At 52.8% G+C, this 21,842-nt stretch overlaps 1 protein-coding gene across 6 annotated transcripts in view; it reads left to right on the forward strand.

Moving 5' to 3' along the window:
* Positions 1-10,552, forward strand: part of Elfn1 (extracellular leucine rich repeat and fibronectin type III domain containing 1) — an 82,101-nt gene extending 71,549 nt beyond the window's left edge. For 5 of the 6 annotated variants that reach the window (XM_026789310.1, XM_005367119.3, XM_026789308.1 and 2 more), the window contains exon 2: positions 7,450-10,552. In XM_026789310.1, coding sequence (XP_026645111.1) covers positions 7,721-10,213 — 2,493 coding nt within the window. In that variant the 5' untranslated portion in view covers positions 7,450-7,720 and the 3' untranslated portion in view covers positions 10,214-10,552. Of the gene's footprint in view, positions 1-36; positions 154-7,449 lie in introns of those variants that run through there. The other variant, XM_026789311.1, reaches the window with a different exon arrangement.
* Positions 10,553-21,842: the final 11,290 nt, after the last annotated feature.

Here is a 21,842-nt window from a genome sequence, read left to right on the forward strand (position 1 = left end):
CGTGGATCCTTCATCTCCACCTCTCCCCACTCCACCCAGCACTGGATTGCAGGCATGCACCATGAGACCTGGCTTTGATGTGGGACCCAGGATCGAACCCAGGCCCTCGAGCTCACACAGACACACCTTGCCCGTTGATGTGCTAGCTCCCAGGTAATTGTAAAATCTAAGGGCTGGTGGCTCGTTTACAACCTCAACTCAAAAATGGTGCCTGCTCCCCCACCAAATCTTTAGTACAATGGAAAATGAGTACAGATCCGACAGCCAAGGTGCCGGTGTCGTGAGGGTTGGCCTGACCCCGTGAGTAGTTTGCGGTTGGTCACTGTGTCTGTACCCAGTGAGATCTGGCCTATGTTGTCCCCTGGGGAGCCAGCCAGTTTTCTACCATAGCTCCTTGCCTTCCCACCAGGCCGATATCAAACCCCCAAATAGTGTCAGAGTCCCCGAGGTCAGGAGAATTAGAAAGGAGCTTTCTGGAACTTGGGGGCTCCCGGAGGTCAGCATAGTGGTAGGATGAGAACAGCAGACCTCAAAACAACTGGAGAGATTCAGGTCAGACTAAAGATAGAACCTCCTGGCTGCCGGAGTTATGGGGTGTGATGGGACACCCAGACCTATACTTGCCTTTAAACGAGGCTCTCTGTCTGATGATGGGGAGTGTGGCAGAGTTCCTGGAGAGGGTCACACATTGTCTATCATCTTCAGGGACCAGCCTGGCATCCTCCTCCGAAGATGCCTGCCAGCGCCTGAGCAGGGAGCCTTTGCGGACTGATTTCTCCCTCCAATGGTGCAATACATCATCTTTTTTAATTTAAAAAGATGCCCGGTGGAAGCTTAAGAGACCATTAAGTGTTTGGGTCCCTAATTAACTTCAGAGCAGCCTGGAGCAGCAAGGGAGGGGGGAGGGCCACAGGGAGTGATCTGGGGGCCCCAGCTCTGGTTGGGAAGGAAACCGCAGACCAGACCCTCCCCCCTCCTGCATCTCTGGGCCCCAGCCTCGCGAGGGAGGCTGGATGCTTTGTGTATCTGGCTCCAGCTCCACGGTTCCCTCTGGAACTCTGGAGTGAATCAGGAGACTGTTCATCTTCAAACTGCCTGCTGAATTCTCTTGCTAGTCTCTGTTTCCTGGCTGACTTTCTCTCTCTGAGCCTTTCTCTTTCTCTTTTTCTCCCTCTTTCCCCTCTTCCTCGTTCCACATGCTGAGGTCATCACTGATGATGCCTTTGGTATCTAGTAGATGCTCAGTTAATGTAGGTGTGTGTGTGTGTGTGTGTGTGTGTGTGTGTGTGTGTGTGTGTGTGTGTGTGTGTGTGGAGTTGTTCTGGCCGCATGCTTGCAGAGTGTTTTCGTCTCTGAGTAGATGGATCGAGACCCCAGTGTTCTTCTACAAGGTCATCTGGTGTTGGACAGTCTCCCTGTCCCTTCAGCCCTCCTTGGTGACCTCTGAGTTCTCACAGGGAGGGGTGTGGTGTGGACAAGGGTATTCTCTAGCCTCCATTTCTCTGGCCAGCTGGAGGACAAAGTCAGGTCCAGCCAAGGTCCAGGGCATGCCAGGCCTGACCCTGTCTGTGGCCAGTTCCCAAGGAGCCAGGCTGCTGATTCAGCCATCCTGCAGTCCTGGTCATGCTGAGCTTGAATGGGGGGCAGGGGTGTGTGTACTGGGAGAGCAGGTAGGATCCAGACAACCTTAGTGGGTGATGAGAAAACCCTGAAAGCTGGTGGGGGTCCCTGGGGCCTTTCCTGTGTGGAGCCAGGGATACACACTTGCTCTGTCCACCCAGGCTGTTTTACAAAATCTCTCTTCTCTCTCTTTAGATCAAGGAGGGTCTAGAACAAAGAGGACAACCTGTACAAAGTTCTAGAAACTTTAAATAGCCAGAAGCATGCTTCTGTACCGTCAACCTAGGAGGCAGAGCCAAGCTCATCTCTAGTTGATGGAGTAGGAAGCCGAATGAAGCTCAGAGAGGGTCAGTAACTTTCCCAAGGTCACCCAGCCAGCACTTGGCCAAACCAACCTTAGTACTCCAACCTGAACTCAGCAGCAAGAGAACAGGCTGGCCCCGGTGTGCTCTTGGCCAGGCCGGGTCCATGCAGCCTCAGCCTCCCAGGCCTGCCCATCATAGCCCGGCAGGCTCTGCCGCAGAGCACTGGACAGTTCTGGCTGGAGCCCTGCAGCAGCGGCGGGCAAGCGGGCCTTAGCAGTAAACATGATCTATTGGCAAAACATTGGAACGGTGAAAAGTTACCGATCAATAGCTCTCTACCCATCTCTCTGTGTCCCGCCCTGGCCCTCAGCCTGTGCTGCCCCTGGGGGGTGCAGGAGGGGAAGGGAAGTCCACTTCGTCAGCAGAAGCCTTGGCTCAGCTCCAGCTCTGCCCCGGCGGCTCTTCCTGCTCTATGATCGAAAACAGAGCCGTATTTTTAGACACATGTGATCAGTCCCACTCGGCCGCCATGATTATGTAAATCTGACTATAAGAAGTTTAAAAGCCGAGAATGCCACGCGCTACTTCATCACCAGGGAAGGGCCGTGGGGTTGGAATGACAACGCAAGTCCATTGTCCCCGGGGTGCCCTGGGCTACAGAGATCCTCCGTGAGCACCCACGGTGTGTGTGTATGTGTGTGTGTGTGTGTGTATGTGTAAAGAGTCATCCCCAGACACGAGGCCCTGGCCCTCTTACTATAGGAAGAATCCCTGCAGATACCTAATGAATCTCAGGTGGGGAAACTGAGGCCTGAAGTTGAACATGGAGGGCCTGGGCTGCGCAGGCTTGATTCCCCAGCCTCAGATCCTCTGGCCTCTGGCCACCTATTCTAAGAAGAGAGAAGTGGGAAGCAGAGAGAGGAAGAAGTGGATAGGAACAAGTCCGGCCCCTCCCTTGTCACCTTGGACCTCTCCCCCACACCTTGCCCCAACAGCCACCCACTATAGCCTGGCACTGCCTACTCCCCTCTGTCCTGGGACACCCTCCCAGCCCCTGGGGAGGAATGGCTCTGATCACATGACCGTGCACCCTCGCCTCCTCCTGCCTGCCTGCCTGATGGACTCCTACTCAGCCACTAAGACCGTCCGTCTGATGCCCTGCCCACCCAGCCTGCGGCCCAACTGCATCTCTCTCCAGCTCTCCTCCCTCCTGCCAGACTGTGTGTCCCTCTGTGTATGTCCTTTGAGGGACCTTTGCTGTTCTTAAACGCCATGCCTAGCGTCCCCCTGCTGTGGGGGAGAGCATTGCATGGAGCAGGGTGGGGACCGGAAGTCATCTTGCTGCCCAGTCCTTTCAGTGTACAAGTCAGCTGCCTAATGAAAGCCTATTAGGAAAACCACTAAAAACACTCTGCTCATTCCTAGGTCTCTTTGGATGCTTCTTTGGCCTGTGATAGGTCTTTCCTCCCTCCTTCCTTCCCTCCCTCCCTCTCTCCCTTCCTTCTGTGTGTGTTCACGTGAGTGCTGATATGTATGTGTGCATGTAAGCACATGCATATGTACCAACACATGGAGGTCAAAGGTCAACCTCAGGTACCATTCACTTTTTTTTTTTTTGAGACAGGGCAACCTTGGCCTGGAGCTCACTGAGGCTGTCTGGCCCCTGAACCTTGTTGCCGCCTCCCCAGCACTGTGGCTACAACACTTAGCTTTTTATATGAGTTAAGGGGATCTGAATCCAGATCTTCATGCTCATATGGTGAGCCATCTCCCCCTGTGGCATTTCTTTGAGTGACTAGCTGACACCCTCGGCACCTCTGCCATCTCCATCCGGGCCAGGTGGTCTGACCCTCAGCTCCCAGCATGGCTTCAAAGCCTCCCATGGTGCAAGGCTCCTTCCTCCCTCTGGTATCTCAGGGGTCAGAGCTGTCAACTGGTCCCGGTGAGCTGAGCCAGCACCCCGGTTTGGTTCCTGCTCATTGTAAGCAGAATCTATCCTCCAAACTAGGCCCGAGAGCCACTGGTTGGCACAGGTATCTGCACACCTCATCTACAAACTAGGAAATGTCAGGGCTGTGGAAACCCACTGGGGTTCAGCCAAGTGGAGGTGTCAGGGGATAGCATTGGGCCGTCCAGCTGAGGGTCAGCCACAGGGCCACTTGAGAACCCAACTTCAGGGACAGGAAAGAATACAATAGTGTGGGCGGTGGTGGCGCATGCCTTTAATCCCAGCACTCGGGAGGCAGAGGCAGGCGGATCTCTGTGAGTTCGAGACCAGCCTGGTGTACAAGAGCAAGTTCCAGGACAGGCTCCAAAACCACAGAGAAACCCCGTCTTGAAAAACAAAAAACAAAAAAAAAAAAAGAATACCATGGTGTGAGCAAGACAAGAAGCCAGGGACTGGTGGCCCAGAGGTCACCTGTGACAGTGACGGGAGGCATCACTCTCTTAGATCCAGGGTGGAAACAGCTGGAAAAAGATACAGTCCCAAGGCAGAGGGAAACATGGGTCCCCTAGTAAGGAAGTTTACTGTGGAGGGCAGGCAGAGGTGAACAAGGAAGGAGGCAGATTGAGTGTGTTGCTTATTACCGTGGAAAATTCTGTAAGGATTGGCTGCACTTCTGACACTGGGTATCCACACGTGGGCAGGGGACCCCTGACACAGAATGTGGCCCACTTAAGGACGTGTGTTCTAGATGGGGGGCTGGGCCTGGTGCCGGGATGCAACTCCCTCTTGCAGGGTCTAGGCGCTGCCTTCCACCCTGGGGTCTGTGGGTTGATGAGTGAGTTACTAGGCACAGAGAGGAAAAATGAGGGGATGAGAAGGGATTGCAGGGTGAGGTGAGGTCCAGGAGAGTGAGTGAATTATGGAATGAGGGAAAGGTTGGCGGGAGAGCTCGGGTTGGAGGTAGGACACCATCCTGGGCCATCAATACCAATACCCATCAAGGCGATTTGACCTGTTCCCTTGATAACTACTCCCCGGAGTGGCTCCATGGCCTAAGTACTCTGGGACCAGACCCATGGCATCTGCCCTGGCTTCCACCTAATTCTGTGCCTGTGACTCTGGACATTGACCTAGACGGGAAGAGGCATGGGCCAATTCACTGTGCGACCCAGGATGGATCTTACTTTTTGGACCTCAGTTTCCTCTATCTGAAAAGCTAAGTATGGAAGGAGAATTTGGGGACTCACAAGGCTGAGGTTGTGGGGTTTCCTGTGAGGCAGAGGCTATGTGAGAGGTGGGTCTGTCTTTCCATGCTTGAGGCGCCGCTGGCCATGATAGAGGGGACAGTCATGGGTTCCTACCCTGGCAGGTACTGAAGATCCCTGCATTGTTGACAAACCTAGGTGTGGGATGGCAGAAGGCTGGGGGTGGGGAGGAGACAAGGAGACATGGCTGGAGTCAGGGGCCCTTGAACTCAGCGTGCCCACTGCCATACTGGAACAGGGTGAGACGGAGTAGGGACTGTTGCCCACACTGTGAGTCAGAGTATGAACAAGGTAAGGGGGGGACAAAGAACACCTCGGGGTCCCCACACAGCCTGTCCCATGTGTCTAGGTGAGCAAGTGCGTGCAAACCCATGCCTAGGACGACACAGGAGTGCAAATGCCCATGCACACACCTGCAGCTGTGTGCGTAGGAGGCCGACAGACCGCAGGAGACACCACGGCGCCTCTTTGGGCCTGTAATCCTGCTTAACTCGACTTTCAGTTATTTTGAGCAAGAGATTACAGCTGATTAAGATCTCTCGCCAGGCACTACCCCTCCTGGAGGCCAGGAGAGAAAGGCTCTTCCCACTGGGGTCCGTGTCCTCACAACCAACTCCACTGGCCTTTCTCTGGCTTGAGCTCTCCCGTGGTTGTCAGGCTCCGAGGCATGGTGGATACGTTGTGCCACCACTGTGAACTTGACATCGGATGAGGAGCCCAAGGGAATTCCCAGGCCCTTCTGGCTAAGGATCATGCCACCCCAAGGCTCTATGTCTGCTCACCGGCTCCAGTGCACAAGGTCTAAGCAGAAACCAGGCTGCTGAACCGCAAGGCAGGGTCTGGGTTCCTCTGGATTTCCAGTCTATTCTGTTCACCTTTCTCCATTAGAAATGGATTCTCTTGGGAGCCAGGTCCCATTTATGAAGTTTGCAAAGAGGAAATATATATATATATATTCCTCCTCATTTTAGTCGCCTCTGTGCAGCCTAGTTGCTGCTGTCAATATTGGTGAAATACACTCAGCTGGCTGCTGGCCAGGCCAGTGAGCGGTGACAAAGGCAGCTGTAAATCCCTGTATTAACAAGCGAATACCCATTTCTCCATCCCGCAAGTGGGCAGAAGGGGGCCAGAGGATAAAGGACTCCAGTTGACCCGTAAGGCATCCTCCCATCACCCCACAGTTCTGTTCTCATGCACTCTGGGCTTTGGGGATTGGGGGGAGGCATAGTCCTGGTCCTGGGGGGGGGCATAGCTGGGGCGGGGGGTAGAGGAGGCTGCTTGTATGTAAACTTAGGGTGGGAGATGGAGGAAGGTGGGCCTGGTTCGGGGAAGTGGAGGATGCCATTGTTAAGCTGGAGAGGACTTTTGTTTTAATTAAGGAGGTTGTTTTATATTTCTCTATTAATTGTGTGTATGGGGGGTGCAGTTTGCGGGAGTTGAATCTCTCCTTCCACCATGTGGGTCCTGAAAATTGAACTCAGGTCGTCAGGCTTGGCAGTCATCACCCTGGTTTGCTGAGCCATCTCAGTCTCCCTCAATCCCAGGAGGACTTCTTTGCAAAGTGGGCTGCTCCTCCTCCATTGCCACGAGGGGGACAGCTTCAAGTCCTGGGTGCTCTGTGGGTAGCTGGCCTCAGAGATCAGCCAGCTGGTTCGCTTGGAGAAACTGAGGCCTAGAAGGGGTGGCTTGCCGGGTCATGTGGTGGGGGCGGTCACTCGGAGCTCTACTAGTGATGAGCCCTGGGTGTGCTGGACCACTCTGCTGCCTCCTAGAGGGCAGAAGGAGAACTGATCCGCCTCAGCCTGGGGACATTGGCTGGGTGTTCGGCACCCCCTGCAGGCGGCTCTGAAGGTGCTGTGACTGGCCCTTCTTGGGGAGAAGTGACATCCAAGAACTCCATCCAGGTGGCAGGCACAGTGCCAATGAGTCAATGAGATGGATGTCCTGCCTCAGCCAGCCCTGCCACTCATGGCCTGATGGACTCTGAGTCCTTTCTCTAGGCTGTTACCCAGCGGACTTGAGGTTACGCCCAGTGAACTGTATCGTCCCTCAAGATACCTCTGAGCTGGTCACCCTGGGGACATCGTGTCCACCTTGCATATGTTTGCCTTGGTGACCCCAGACTCTCTCACCCAGTCCCATGACCTAAGACAAGTATCAGGGTTTCCGTTTTACAGAAGACGTGGGTGGATGGCTTGGCTGAATTCTTCAGTCACCCAGCGACCTTGGACATGAGGGTTTTGTGTGTGTGTGTGTGTGTGTGTGTGTGTGTGTGTGTGTGTGACTTACTCTCTTTTCTCTTGTCTTGCAGCAGAGAGTACTTCAGGCACAGGAGCCGGGAGAAGCCACCAGGACACACAGGCCCATGGGAAAGCAGGCCGTGGTCACCTCAGGATCGGGGAGGACGGCGCGAGGCAGTGGGCAGTGAGGGAGCGATCCTCCCTCCCAGGACTTGCACCATGCAGCTTGGGACAGGACATCTCTGACAGTGCAGGCAGTGACCTATTCCACCTCTAAGTCCCCGCGGGGGGCTGGTCACTGCCCAGCCCTCCACCCTGTCCCCACAGGCAGAGTGTCCCGAGATGGCTGGGCATGGGTGGGGCGCACCCTGGGTGCTTGTGGCGGCTGCCACATTACTGCACGCAGGCGGGCTGGCCCAAGGCGACTGCTGGCTGATCGAGGGTGATAAGGGCTTTGTGTGGCTGGCCATCTGCAGCCAGAACCAACCGCCCTATGAGGCCATCCCCCAACAGATCAACAACACCATCGTAGATTTGCGGCTCAATGAGAACCGTATCCGCAGCGTGCACTATGCCTCCCTGAGCCGCTTTGGGAACCTCACATACCTCAACCTCACCAAGAATGAGATCGGTTACATCGAGGATGGGGCCTTCTCCGGCCAGTTCAACCTCCAGGTGCTGCAGCTGGGATACAACCGGCTGCGCAACCTTACGGAGGGCATGCTGCGGGGCCTGAGCAAACTCGAGTACCTGTACCTGCAGGCCAACCTCATCGAGGTGGTCATGGCTAGCGCCTTCTGGGAGTGTCCCAACATCATGAACATAGACCTCTCCATGAACCGCATCCAGCAGCTGGGCAGCGGCACCTTCGCGGGCCTGGCCAAGCTCTCGGTGTGTGAAATTTACAGTAACCCTTTCTACTGCTCTTGTGAGCTGCTGGGCTTCCTGCGTTGGCTGGCCGCCTTCACCAATGCCACACAGACCCACGACCGGGTACAGTGTGAGTCGCCTCCTGTCTACGCCGGCTACTTCCTGCTGGGCCAGGGCCGCCATGGCCACCAGCGTAGCATCCTCAGCAAACTGCAGTCTGTGTGCACTGAGGACCCCTACACAGCTGAGGTGCTCGGCCCACCTCGCCCGGCGCCAGGCCGATCACAGCCAGGACATTCACCACCGCCACCTCCCCCGGAGCCCAGCGATGTGCCCTGTCCCGATGACGAGTGCTTCTCTGGTGACGGCACCACGCCACTGGTGGTCCTGACGACTCTGGCCACTCAGATGGAGGCTCGTCCCTCCATGAAGGTCAAGCAACTGACCCAAAACTCGGCCACCATCATGGTGCAGTTGCCGAGCCCGTTCAACCGCATGTACACACTGGAGCACTACAACAACAGCAAATCGTTCACCGTGTCCAAGCTGACCCAGCCTCAGGAGGAGATTCGCCTGACCAATCTCTACACCCTCACCAACTACACATACTGCGTGGTCTCCACCAGCTCTGGCACCCATCACAACCACACCTGCCTTACCATCTGCCTGCCCAAGCCGCCCAGCCCCCCTGGCCCCGTGCCCAGCCCCTCCACAGCCACTCACTACATCATGACCATCCTCGGCTGCCTCTTCGGCATGGTGCTGGTTCTGGGCGCTGTTTACTACTGCCTGCGCAAGCGGAGGCGACAGGAGGAAAAACATAAGAAGACGGTGGCGGCGGCGGCAGCTGGCAGCCTGAAAAAGACCATCATCGAGCTGAAGTATGGGCCTGAGATTGAGGCACCTGGGCTAGCCCCGCTGACCCAGGGCCCGCTGCTTGGCTCTGAGGCTGTGTCTCGAATACCCTACCTGCCAGCCACCACCAGTGACGTGGAGCAGTACAAGCTAGTGGAGAGTAGTGAGACCCCCAAAGCCACCAAGGGGAACTACATTGAAGTACGCACAGGGGAGCCGCCAGAACGCAGGAGCTGTGAGCTGAGCCGGCCTGGCACAGAAAACCAGAGCTCAGTGGCAGAAATCTCCACCATTGCCAAGGAGGTGGACAGGGTCAACCAGATCATTAACAATTGCATCGACGCTCTCAAGTCTGAGTCCACGTCCTTCCAGGGCGCCAAATCGGGGGCCGTGTCCGTGGCTGAGCCGCCGCTGGTACTGCTGTCCGAGCCTCTGGCTAGCAAGCACAGCTTCCTGTCCCCTGTCTACAAAGATGCCTTTGGCCATGGTGGCCTGCAGCGGCACCACAGCGTGGAGGCTGCACCCGGCCCCCCCAGGGCCAGCAGTTCATCCAGCGGTTCTGCGCGTAGCCCTCGTACCTTCCGGGCTGAGGCCACCGGCACACATAAGGCCCCAGCCACTGAGACCAAGTACATTGAAAAAAGCTCACCTGTGCCCGAGACCATCCTCACTGTGACACCCGCAGCCACTGTGCTGCGGGCCGAGGCCGACAAGAATCGCCAGTATGGCGAGCATCGGCACTCGTACCCCGGCTCCCACCCTGCTGAGCCACCTGCTCCGCCGCCACCTCCGCCCACTCATGAAGGGCTCGGAGGCCGCAAGGCATCCATCCTGGAGCCTCTGACACGGCCACGACCCCGAGACCTCGTCTACTCGCAGCTGTCCCCGCAGTACCACAACCTGAGCTATTCATCCAGCCCCGAGTATACCTGCAGGGCGTCCCCGAGCATCTGGGAGCGCCTCAGACTGAGCCGTAGGAGGCACAAGGATGATGCGGAATTCATGGCGGCTGGCCACGCCCTGCGCAAGAAGGTCCAGTTTGCCAAAGATGAGGACCTGCATGACATCCTAGACTACTGGAAAGGCGTGTCCGCCCAGCACAAGTCCTGAATCTCCCTCCGTCCCTCAGCAGGGCCCAAGGCAACCCGGCCCTGTCCTCTCCGAAACTCGTGATGCTCAGTGGACCAAAAAGGATAGACCATCCGCAGCAGCTATCCCTGACTGAGACTCAACACTAAGCCCAACATAAGTGCACAACAAGGGGCTGCTGGGCCCAGCGCCTGGCCTGCAGGGACAGCTTGAGGAGGCCGCAGGTGGCCACAACAATAGATATACTAACTTTCATGTAAACTGTACTGTGCCTGCTGCCTGGTGCAAGCAAGCAAGCCACACACACACACATGCACACACACACACTCACACACACATGCACACACACACTCACCACACGCATGCAAACATGCACAAATACACATATACATACACACGCATGCACACACACACATGCACATGCATACACACGCACACACGGGACTTCGGAAAACTGTGTCTTATGGGTGGGGGCGGGGGAGGGGAATTTTTTCCATCTTTTTTCTGTTCTGAGTCTTCTCTTCCTTTTCTCTCTTCTCTCTTTCCTCTTTCTTTCCTTCCTTTTTAAAAAATATATATATAAAAGTGAAATTCTTAAAAAAAAACATAAATCACCTATTGTGGGGGGAGTGACCAAGTGTGCCAGCTTCATGGCACCCCCTAAATATGACGTCCCAGTCTGTGCAGGGGGGGTGGAGCTGAGGCAGATGGGCCGCCTGACTTTGGCAGCATCTTGAGGCTGTGAGACTCCAGCGGGGAGATGGAGACTGTGCCTAGGGACAGGATGGGGTGGCAAGAGGGGTGCAGGCTGGGAAGCATTGTGAAGCAGGTGTGTCCCCCCCCAACCCTGTCCCCATCTTCATTGTACACTGTAGCTGTTCTATTGTACAGAAAAAGAATCTATATTTGCAAAGTTTGCTGTAAAATGAGAGAGAAAAAAAGACTATGTCTACTAAAAAAAATCTGCAAAGGAAAAAATTCAAATACATGTGTTCTGTGGGTTTTTACTGGGGATGGGGGTTCAGGGCCCCATTTAGGTGATTGTGGGTAGTGACTTTGATGGGTTCAGTGGGAGCCCCGGGGGTAAATTAGTGTGGCTCACACTGAGCAAGGAAGAGTCCAGTCTTGGTGAGGGTAGGAACCAGTGTGGATGGGTTGGGAATAAGAGGCAGAAGGAGGTCCAGCAGGGTTGTGGCTACACCTGGGCCCCATGTGCAGACCTAATGGATGAGGGTTAGAGACATCCTGGAATAAACAGCGGCCCCTATGAGCTGGTGGGGATGGTGGGTTGGTGTGAGGGTGAGATGGTCAGAGGGTGTGTCTGTGGAGGGGTCCTTCCATACCCAGAGCCCCACCCACATGGAGAGGGACCCTTCTATACCCTGCAACCTGAAGCCGGCTTTCATCTTCACACAGCCAGCCCTGCCTGCCAACCCTCCCTCGTCTCTTGCCCACTCTCTGTCTTAGGTGACCTTCTCTGGGTGGGCCCATCCTCTGGGGATGAGCAGTGGATCTTTCTAGGTTCTTCAGTTTCTGGAGCTGGTAGGTGGAAGTCCCAGTCCAAAGCTAGCCTCTGAACTTCATGTTATTGAAACCATAGTCACCCCTTGTCAAGAACCATCCATCTGCCACCCTCTAGCCCAATGCCAATAGCTCCAGTGGTCCTGTGATCACCCCCACCCAATGCTGTTCTCTTCCAGAGAGGTTCAGTGCTGTGTTGGGAAGGGATATCCTGTCTCTTTGTACCCATGGAAACCTGAGGCCATTCATTTACCTGGACAGCCAGGAAGCATGTCTCCCAATCAATATTCCCAAACCATTTTGAGGATCTTCCCTTTATGCCCCTAAAGGTCCTAGTCACCGAGGGCCTCCACCCAGGGAAAACAACTCCTAGTATGGACTATTGACAAAGACCCAATAAGATACCAACATCCTGGACTCAAGGTGCTGGGGGACTTGAATACAGAGCCACAGTCATGGAAAGAAGCAGGCTTTGGCATCTGATGAGCTGTGGGGAATACACCTAGGTTCCAGCCTGGCTGGAGATGAGGGCAGAGAGGGTTGGGGAGGCTGGGGACCAGGGGCACGCAGCCTCTGCTTGCATACTCCCAGGGACACAGGCTCATCTCTTTCCTCTAACTTTAGGCACTTTTCTTAGAACCACATAGTCCCAGGGTCAAGTTCTGGCTCCTCCTGGGTCCCTGGAGGGAAACACAGAGCTACACACAGAGCCCACACTAAATTCCTACCCAGGGTGCATTTGATGGGCGCCCTGCCAGTAAACCCTCTAAATGGATCCCCCTCAAATATTACATATCCTGTCCTTTCTTGTCCAACCTAATAGGCACCAACCAGCTCAGCTCCTTCCCAGCGCTGTACCTTTCTGATCATCGAAGGAGGATCCACCAGTGGTCCAGAGACAGAGATCATCACATCCAGAGGGGAATGTAGAATCCAGAGCTGGTGGTGGAGGCCTAGAGAAGAGCCTATTCCTCCCAGGGACACATAGCCACTCAATGACTGTTCTGGTTATGGGACAGAAGGAGGGGATCAGGCCTGCTCAACACATTCCTTGTTCCCAAGGAGACAAAATAGCTATTTATAAGGGACCATGACAGACAGAACAAAGGTGGCAGCCTCACAGGTCAGGCAGCTGGCCAGAGAGTGCGCAGGACAGAGAGAGCTGGTACCAAGATGGGGTCTAATGGAAGAATCGCAGGTCTGGAGAGGGATGAGGGCAGAGAGACAAGAGGCATGAGATGCATACAGGATGCCGAGCTGCCAGAGCCCAGGCAGCGATGCCTAGTCTTCCAAGGTCTCCTAAGGCCAGCGGAGTCAACTCTGCGCTGAGTGTGAGCTGGTGACAGGTACTCACATGCCATTACATCCTCACTAGAAAGAGTTTAAGAGTGCGGTTGCTAAGGTGCCAGAAGAAGACCTACACATTAAAATGTGTTTATATTTATTTATTTTTATGTGTATAAATGTTTTGCCTACATATTTGTATGTGTACCATGTGCATGCCTGGTACCTGTGGAGGCCAGAAGAGGGCGTCAGATTCCTTTGAACTGGAGTTATGGATGGTTATGAGCCACTGTGGGGGTGCTGGGAATCAAACCTGGAAGAGCAGTGTTCTTAATTGCTGAGCCATCTCTCCAGCCCTGACCTACATTTATCAGGTGCCCACTGTGTGCAAAATTCTGCACAGCTGAACTTGGGAACTTGCAGGCTGGCAGCCACGTGCCATGAAGGGAAGTGGTCAGCTCAGAGCTGCGCAGGGGATGCCAGGCAATGAAGGGAAAAAGCCAGGGGTGCTGGGTTGGGGGCTCCTGAAAGTGGTGGGACTTGTCTTGGAGAAGGGGAAAGAAAAGGGAGGACGGGCCCTAGGAGAGTGGGTCTGAACTGGGTTTAGAGTAGGGATGTGGGAGCTCTTCCCATGGTCCCTGCTTTGTGGTTTCCCATGGGGAAGACGGAGGGTATGGGAGCTTAAATCAGGGGCCTTGTGACTGTCCCTATACCTTAAGTCCCAGCTATCTCCTCCATCCAGTGTGGGGAAGGCACCCCACCCCCTCCTCTGGTTACCAGGACAGTCTCACAAAGGACCCGACTAGTAGTCTCTGTCACAAAAGCAGCACACAGGGCAGCCACTGGTATGGATGAGAGGACCCTGGAGGACAAAGCCTACTCCACATGCCTCTCAGCTTCCACAGCCCAGCCCTACGGGAATGACCCTGAGAAAGATCAGGCATAAGTATCTGTTCTGTATGGTGCAGAGAATGTTCTGGGAGCCATTCTTTTGTTTGAATGAGAGTATTTATCAAATATATAGCAATCCAGAGAGAGAGAGAGAGAGAGAGAGAGAGAGAGAGAGAGAGAGAGAGAGAGAAAGAGAGAGCGCATTAAATCAGGGACTTAAAATATAAAATGTTCAGCAGAAACCAATCAGGGAAGTTTCATTGAGGCAGACAGATAGGCTTCCCACAGAGAGAAGAGCATACTCACAGACTGACATGGACCAGAGGCTTCCACAGAACAAAGAGCAACAGATAAAGATCACATCGTCCAGACGGGGCCTCATGACATCCAGCAGAAACTGACTGGGGAAGTTGAGGCAGTTGGCTGGAGTCCGGGATGAGCTTCCAGCTTCTTTCCTGTTGCCAACACTGCAGGTCTAGAACACTGTTGAGACAGTTCCAGCTGTTTTCAAGGTGCGACATTTTCACTCCTGGGCTTTTTGCTGTTCTCTCCTCCATTACATGGAGTTGGGGGACCAGCCCATGCCAGACACGTGGTCTTGGAGGACACATGGAGACAGATGTGCTTGTGTCTGAAGGGTATGGCACGGCTCACTTCTGAGCCAGCTTCTCAGTAAGCTCAAACAGCGGGTGACAGTTGATCGATATAGTGTTCATGGCAGTGCCCTGTTGACCTGAGCAAGCCAATGCCATGGGAAGGGACAGTGCACTTTCCTGTGGGGGAGGACTGGTCATCAGATCGGGATCCCCTCCCCCAAGGGAAGAGAGCAAAAGCAGAAAGCATTCATTGGTATTCACTCATTCACTTATTCAACATGCAATTATAGGACACCTACATATCTCGTGCCACACTCTGGGAAACATCAACAAACACTACTCCCATTTCTGAGGGTGCAACAACCTTAATTGTATGAAAAGAGTGTAGGGGACCACAGGGAAGGTGAACTTCCTTAAAGCAGGAAGACAGGCCCACTGGACCCTGGAGAGGGACCATGGGAGTGGATCACAGCTGGCCAAGGGGGAAAATCCCTGTGCCCTTGTCTCTTCCTATCTGCCCCGTCACACTCTGAGCTCCCCAGTGGCAGTATGGTATGGCAGAAGGGCTCAAGAGTCATTGGTGCCAACGTCCGATGTCAGAGAGGCAGAGCATGTATAGAACAGTCCAGCCTGTGATGCCAACATGCCGGCCAGGATGGTGACAGAGAAAGCTATCATCTCCTCTGGACAGGGACACCCTCCAAGGGAGATGCTCACGTGAGGCCTTGAAGGACAGACAGGAGCTGGCAGTGTTGAGGTGGGAGGTGGGGACAGGGAAAGGGGATGGACCCCCCAGGGCACACCCAGCAGGGAGGCAGCTGGGAGGCCGAGTCACTGCCTTTAGAAACTGGGGCAGGGCGTCAGCTGGGCTGGGCAGCCTTCTTTGCAAGTGTGAAGAAATCCGAGGGAGCTGAGAACCCCAGGGAGCCTGCAATGGTATTTTAAAGCATAATAAGTTTTATTGATTCTTCTTATCTCAGAAGTAATCCTTTTATTACATAAGCTTGAGAACACAGCTGAACAGAAAGAAAAGAAAACTCACAGCGTTGCTCCGCCCAGCGATAACCATGGTAATTTGAGGTCTGCTCACAACCACTGGGATCCTCCAACTGCCTCCCTTCTTAGGGGTCCCCTCCCTTCCCTGACAAGGAGTGGGGTGCCCTTCATAAATGTGAGGGGATAACAAGGAATTAGGAGTGAGCAACGTGTACAGGAGGGCGGAAGGTTAGTGTCACAGCGAAGGATGGGGTCTCTGGGGTCTCCTGGACAGGCTGATCCTCTTCAGCACCACGGACAGCTCCTGGCCACACAGATGCCACTACTTGCTCCACTTTTTTGCTTTACTTCCGTGGATACTTTTAAATTTTTAATTAAAAAAAATGTGTGTGTGTGTGTGTGTGTGTTGTGTGAGTGTGTCTATGTGCCTGTGTGTGTGTGCATGTGCGTGTGTGCATGGATGTGTGAATGTGTGTGCATGTGTGAGTGTGTACTTCAAGGTTGCAGCCCAGAGGTCAACATCGAATGTCATCCTCAATCACTCCCCGCTGTAATTCTTGAGACAGGGTCTCTCACTGAATCTGGAACTCATCCATTCGATTAGACTCACTGACCAGAGAGCCTCAGAGCTTCTCCTGTCTCCACCTGCCCAGCAGTAGGACTGTCAGTGTGTCCCATCAGGCCCAATTTCTATGGGATTCTGGGGACCCAAACTCAGGTCTTCACGCTTAGGAGGCAAGCACTTACACTGTGTCCCCGGCCTGATGGTCATATAGTCTAGATTTGAAATCTAGAGTCACAGAAAGTTGCGAAGTTTCATAGCATCACAAGCTGTTGTCATGGTGACATCTTACCCACTCTATTACAGGATCAAAACCTGGAAACCAGCTTGCAGACTGCTGCAACGTATTTGTGACACATCAGTGCTTATTCTGTGTGTGCGTGTGTGCAGCTACCACTACAATGGAGATGCAGCATGAACGCTGGACTTTTCCTCACACAGATCACCCCCCGCATCATACCCGTTACTGGCGGCAACCACAGACCTCTTCCCCATCCTCTCCTCAGAATATCACATTACTGTTATCCCTTGCCATGTGACCTCTGGGCTCCTCACAGTCCTGAGATTTTGGAGAGCCATCTGAGTTGCTGCTTGTTGGCAGTTTGCTCTTTCCATTGGTGAGCAGTATTCTGTGGTGTAAGCAATTGAGCCAAAGGTGTTTAACCACTCCTCTGTGTAAGAGCACTGGGGATGTTTACACTTTGAGCTGTTACAAATAAAGTCACAATAAAAACCACACATTGGCTCTGTGTGACCACAAGTGTTTGTTTCTTGGGAATAAATGTTCATGAAAGAAACCGCTGGCCTATGTTTCACCCCAAACCCAAGGCAGGGAATACATCACATTCAGCTCTCCTTGAACTGTTTTTGAAACAGGGTCTCATGTAGTCCAGGCTGGCCTCAAATTCATTAATGCAGCCTGGGATGGCCTTGAACTCCTGATCCTCCTGACTCCACCTCTCCAGTTCTGGGGTTACAGGCAGGCACCACCACACAGTTTCTGTGGCACGGGGACAGAACCCAGGACTTTGTACGTGCTAGGTTAGCAGTCTTCCAGAGTCACATCCCAGTTCTCCCACACTATTCGTGACTAAGACTGTCCCCTACAGATGTGCCACAGGCCAGTCTGACCTAGACAGTTCCTCAACCCTTTTCACACAGCTCTCAGCCAGCGGTTCTCAACTCTGGGCGGAGGGGGGAGGGGCATGACAGATATCCTGCATGTCAGATGTTCACATTTACAATTGTAACAGCAAAATTACAGTTATGAAGCTACAAGGAAAATAGCTTTATGGTTGGGGGGGTCACCAAAACATGGGCTATATTAAAGGGTCGCACCATTAGGAAGGTTGAGAACGAGTGTTCTAGGAAAGGTCAAGGTAACAGTCACAGCTAACACGGAGAGGCATTGACTGTCACATAAGTTGAGGGTTATCATTTTTGTTTCAATCAGCAAACATAATTCTTAAAGCTCATATGATAGAAGCTAGTGGCCCTTTAGAGTTGTTACCAACCCACAACTACTCCCCATGCCCTTCCTGAAGTGGCCAGACTTCTCAGTCTCTTTCTGTTCGGAATCTTTAGCAATCAGTTTAAAGGTGCATTTGCTGGTGACCAACTCTCTTAAAGAATCAAAAATGAGTTCTTGGTTCTCCGAAGGGGAGACCAGACCTTCCACTCCTCTTCCCTCCCAACGGAGGACTCTGGTGTGGTCCTTGCTGTCGGTTTAGGCAGTGCTCTCCTTCTGGCCTCCATGGGTCAGAGGAAAACTGCCGGCATTCAGACGGGCACTCCCCTTAAATGGCACACACTTTTTCTCCAGTCTCTCAGTATTTACGACTTTGGTGTCAGGAGATTATACTATGCCTGGGTGTTTTGTTTTAACTTGGAGTTTGCATACCCTGAATCTGCAGACTTGAGCGTTTTGTTCAAGTTTAGGAAATGGGAATTTACAAAGCTTGCCCATCCTTTCATTGCCCCCGTTCCTGCTTCTCCCCTTCTGTAACCCTCCTGACACACGTGCTCTATCCTTCCCTACCACTCTGTTGTGGTCTCAGGATTGGGTTGTCGTGCCGTCTGCTTCTTTCTCTGTCTTTTAGATTGTGTAGTTTCCATAATCTTTTCAGTTTACTGGTTCATCTTTTACTGAAAATGACAAACCGGTCTGTCCTTATCGTGTGCGTGTGCTAATATGTGTACGTGTGTCGCGTGCGTATATGTGTGTGTGTCCATGCAGGTGTATGTGTGTGTATGCTAGTGTGTGTGTACGTGTGCATGTGTGTACATGCTAGTTTGGTTGCTAGTGTGTATGCGTGCGATGCTACTGTGAATGTGAGTGTGTGTGCATTGTGTAGGGTACAGAACAACTTATGGGAATCGGTTCTCTCCTTCCACCAAGGGGCCCTAGGAATCTAACCCAGGTTATCAGACTTAGCAGCAATCATCTTTCCCCAGTGAGTCATTCCACTGGCTCTCCAGTGGACTTCCATCTTTGAATACTATATTCTTTTCAGTTTTCTATTTCTCATTAAATTTTTCTTTCAAGTCTATCTCTTAGGTGGAATATTTTATTTCTCTGTTTCAAAGATGTTTTACGGTTTGGTGTGTCAGAGTACTTGCCACACAGGCATGAGGACCTAGATTTGACACCCGCTTAAAAGGCTAGGTAGGTCCACACATGCGCCTGTAACCCTGGGGCTCTGAAGGGTGTGGCCGGGAGTGGGGTGGTGGTGGGGACGTTGGTTTGCTGCGTGTTGCTGGCTGCCAGCTGAGCTCCGGGTCAGTGAGAGATCCTGTCTCGGGGAAATAGGGTGGAGAGCAACGGAATAAGACGCTTGCTGGTCTCCTCTAGCTTCCATGCATGAACGAGCATGCGCGTTTGCTCATAAGCACTCGCCGCTCACACACAGGTATTCCTAGCTGCTTGTTGAAGCACTTGTCTCACGACTTTAGTGTCTGAGTTCTCTCAGCACTGCTGCATGGGGTCGTTTTTCTCTTGCTGAGTCTGAATTGTCTGATTCCTAAAAACGATGCCATGTCCATTGCGTGTGTATAATTTTGAATGTTTCAAAGTTGGTCCATTTTTAAACATACAAAAAAAAAGTTGTAATAGGCGCCACCCTAAATGACTGAAGTCATGGAGAAATGGCCAATGGAGGGGGGAAATTAGTCCACACCAAATGAAGGCTACAGAAGCCCCTGCAGCCTAACTAACCACACTGGGTGGAAGCCACTTGGCCTCTGAAGACACTCACTGCCATTTTAATTATGATGTGCATGATGTGTGTGTGTGTGTGTGTGTGTGTGTGTATGGCTGTATATGTGCTCGTGTGTGCATGTGTGTGTGTGCATGCATGTGTTGTGTGTGCATGTGCTCGTGTGTGCATGTGTGTGTGTGCATGCATGTGTGCATATGCATGTGTGCGTGTGTAGGCTGTGAGATGAATCACTCTGGTCCATTTTCAGTATGAGATGCATGGAAAGAGCATCAGAGAATCACAAGCAAAGAGAAGGCACTAAACCCAACTGATGGGATGGGTAGGGTGGGACTACTTATCTGGATGCTTTTCAGTTTATTTTAGCATTACAAAGTAACTGCTGAGCAAGTACTGTCAGAAAAGGAGGGACTCTTGAGACCCAGGAGAGAGGGGAGGAGGGAAGGGGAACTAGGCTACACAGGTCGGGGAAACAGGACCTCCGTGAAGACTCAGCCAAGGAAGAGTTTAGAGGACAGAAAGTGTGACTTGGAATACAAAGACCACTTTTATGCCAAACCAACATGCTAGCCACTTCTGCCCTTCCTCTAGGTTGATGGCCAACTTCGCAAGGTCAGACGAGCTGCTTTGTTTTCCTTATGCTGAGTCCCTAGTGCTCATGTTACGAAGTGATGACCGCTGTTTCCTACAAGGCCACAGGCTGAATGAGGTATCGTTATCTTTCTCTCAACCTTTAGAAAAATTATGTATTTGTTTCTGATGTGTACATGTCTGAGTGTGTTCATATGCACCATGTGTGTGCAGTGTCCTTGGAGATCAGAAGAGGGCATCAAATCCCCTAGAACAGGACTCAGAGGCAGCTGTGAACCTTCATGTGCATGCTTGGAACCGAACCTGGGTCTTCTTCAAGACCAATCATGGCTCTCTGCTGCAAAGCCATCTCTCCAGTCCCTCCACCTTGTGCTTTGAGAAAGTGTCTCTCCCTGGAACTTGAGACCGGAAACCCCCCAGGGATTGCCTGCCTCTGCTTCCTGGGTACTGAGACCAAAGGCTCATCCTGCTCTACTTCCCTGTTCTGTGGTCACTGGGGATCTGAACTCAGGTCCTTACCCATGGAGCCAGTTCCCCAGCTCCTTAGTGATCATCTTAGATGAATCCCTTTCCTCTCTGCATTAGCCATTCCCTTCTGAGACTGCTCGGGCCTCTGCTGAGCCTTGGGTCTCCTTTTATACAGAAAATCCGGAGAGAGCCTTTTGTACCTCAGCGGGGTCACTAACTTGAGGGCCAGGCAGGTGATCCGGTCAGGCACTTTGGATGGAGACATAACTGTCTTTTTCCTTTGGCTGGTTTCTCTAAAAACCATGCCTTTAATCTTCTGAGTGCCCCCGACTGGGAGAGCAGCAGCAGGAGCAGGTGGGAGGCCCTGATCCTTCTGAGAACTGCCACTCAATCTCCATTTTTAAAATAGGCCTTCACCTTCGGCCGTGTATTTCCAAGCACAGAAGCTTCGCGATCCCTTCTCTACCAGGACAGAACTTCCAAACGAGGCAGACAATTGTTCTGTGTCCTTGCTGATGATGCACCCCCAATTCTCATCTCCTCCCTCCTCCCCTTCCTCCCCTCTTCCCTCCCCTTTTCCTCTTGTCTCCTCGCTCTCTTTTTATTTCCTCCTCCTCCTCCTCCTCCTCCTCCTCCTCCTCCTCCTCCTTTTATTCTTATTCTCTCTGTGTGTGAATATTGGTACGTGTAGAGGCCAGAAGTCAACCATAGCATCGTCTCATAGGCCAGTAGTTCTCAACCTGTGGGTCATGACCCCTTAGGGGTAGCCTATCAGATATCCTGCATATTAGATATTTACATTACGATTCATAATGGTGGCAAAATTACAGTTATGAAGTAGCAATGAAAATAATTTTATAGTTGGAGTCACCACAACATGAGGAGCTGTATTAAAGGGTCACTGCCATAGGCTGTGTGTGTGTGTGTGTGTGTGTATGTGTGTGTGTGTGTGTGTGTGGTGTGTAAGCAGGCCTGTGGGGTCTGCAGTTTGACATTGGCCGTCTTCTGTGATTGCCCTCTACTGTACTTTCTGAGACAGGCTCTCTCGCCGACTTTGTCATCTCTGTTGCTGGGATAAGACAGCCTGATGAAGGCAGTTTAAGGGAGAACGGGTTTGCTTCAGCTCACAGCTCCAGGTGACGGTCCATCACGGAGCGGAAGTCAAGGCAAGAACCTCAACCATCTATCTGGTCATGTCACATGCCCAGGCAGGAGCGCAGAGAAATGAAGCAAGAATGGCTGGTGCTCCTCTAGCTTCCTATACCCCACGGAACTGCAGAAGTCTGTGGAGTGCCCACACATGCCCTCCCACCCCATGAAACAGTTGTCTCACTTCTCCCAGCCGAACACAGCCAGACATTCCCGCTGGCACAAGAACAGACTCATTCCCACTGCGGAGACTTGAGCGGTGAGGATGGAAAGCTAACCTCCCCCAGGTGAGTCATGGGATGTGATGAACAGTGGGCCATGTACATCTCCCTCGCTCTCTCTTACTGCTTATCTGGATGCTTTTCAGTTTATTTTAG

The sequence above is a fragment of the Microtus ochrogaster genome, unplaced genomic scaffold (genome assembly GCF_000317375.1).
Source record: "Microtus ochrogaster isolate Prairie Vole_2 unplaced genomic scaffold, MicOch1.0 UNK16, whole genome shotgun sequence".
Taxonomy (NCBI): Eukaryota; Metazoa; Chordata; class Mammalia; order Rodentia; family Cricetidae; genus Microtus; species Microtus ochrogaster.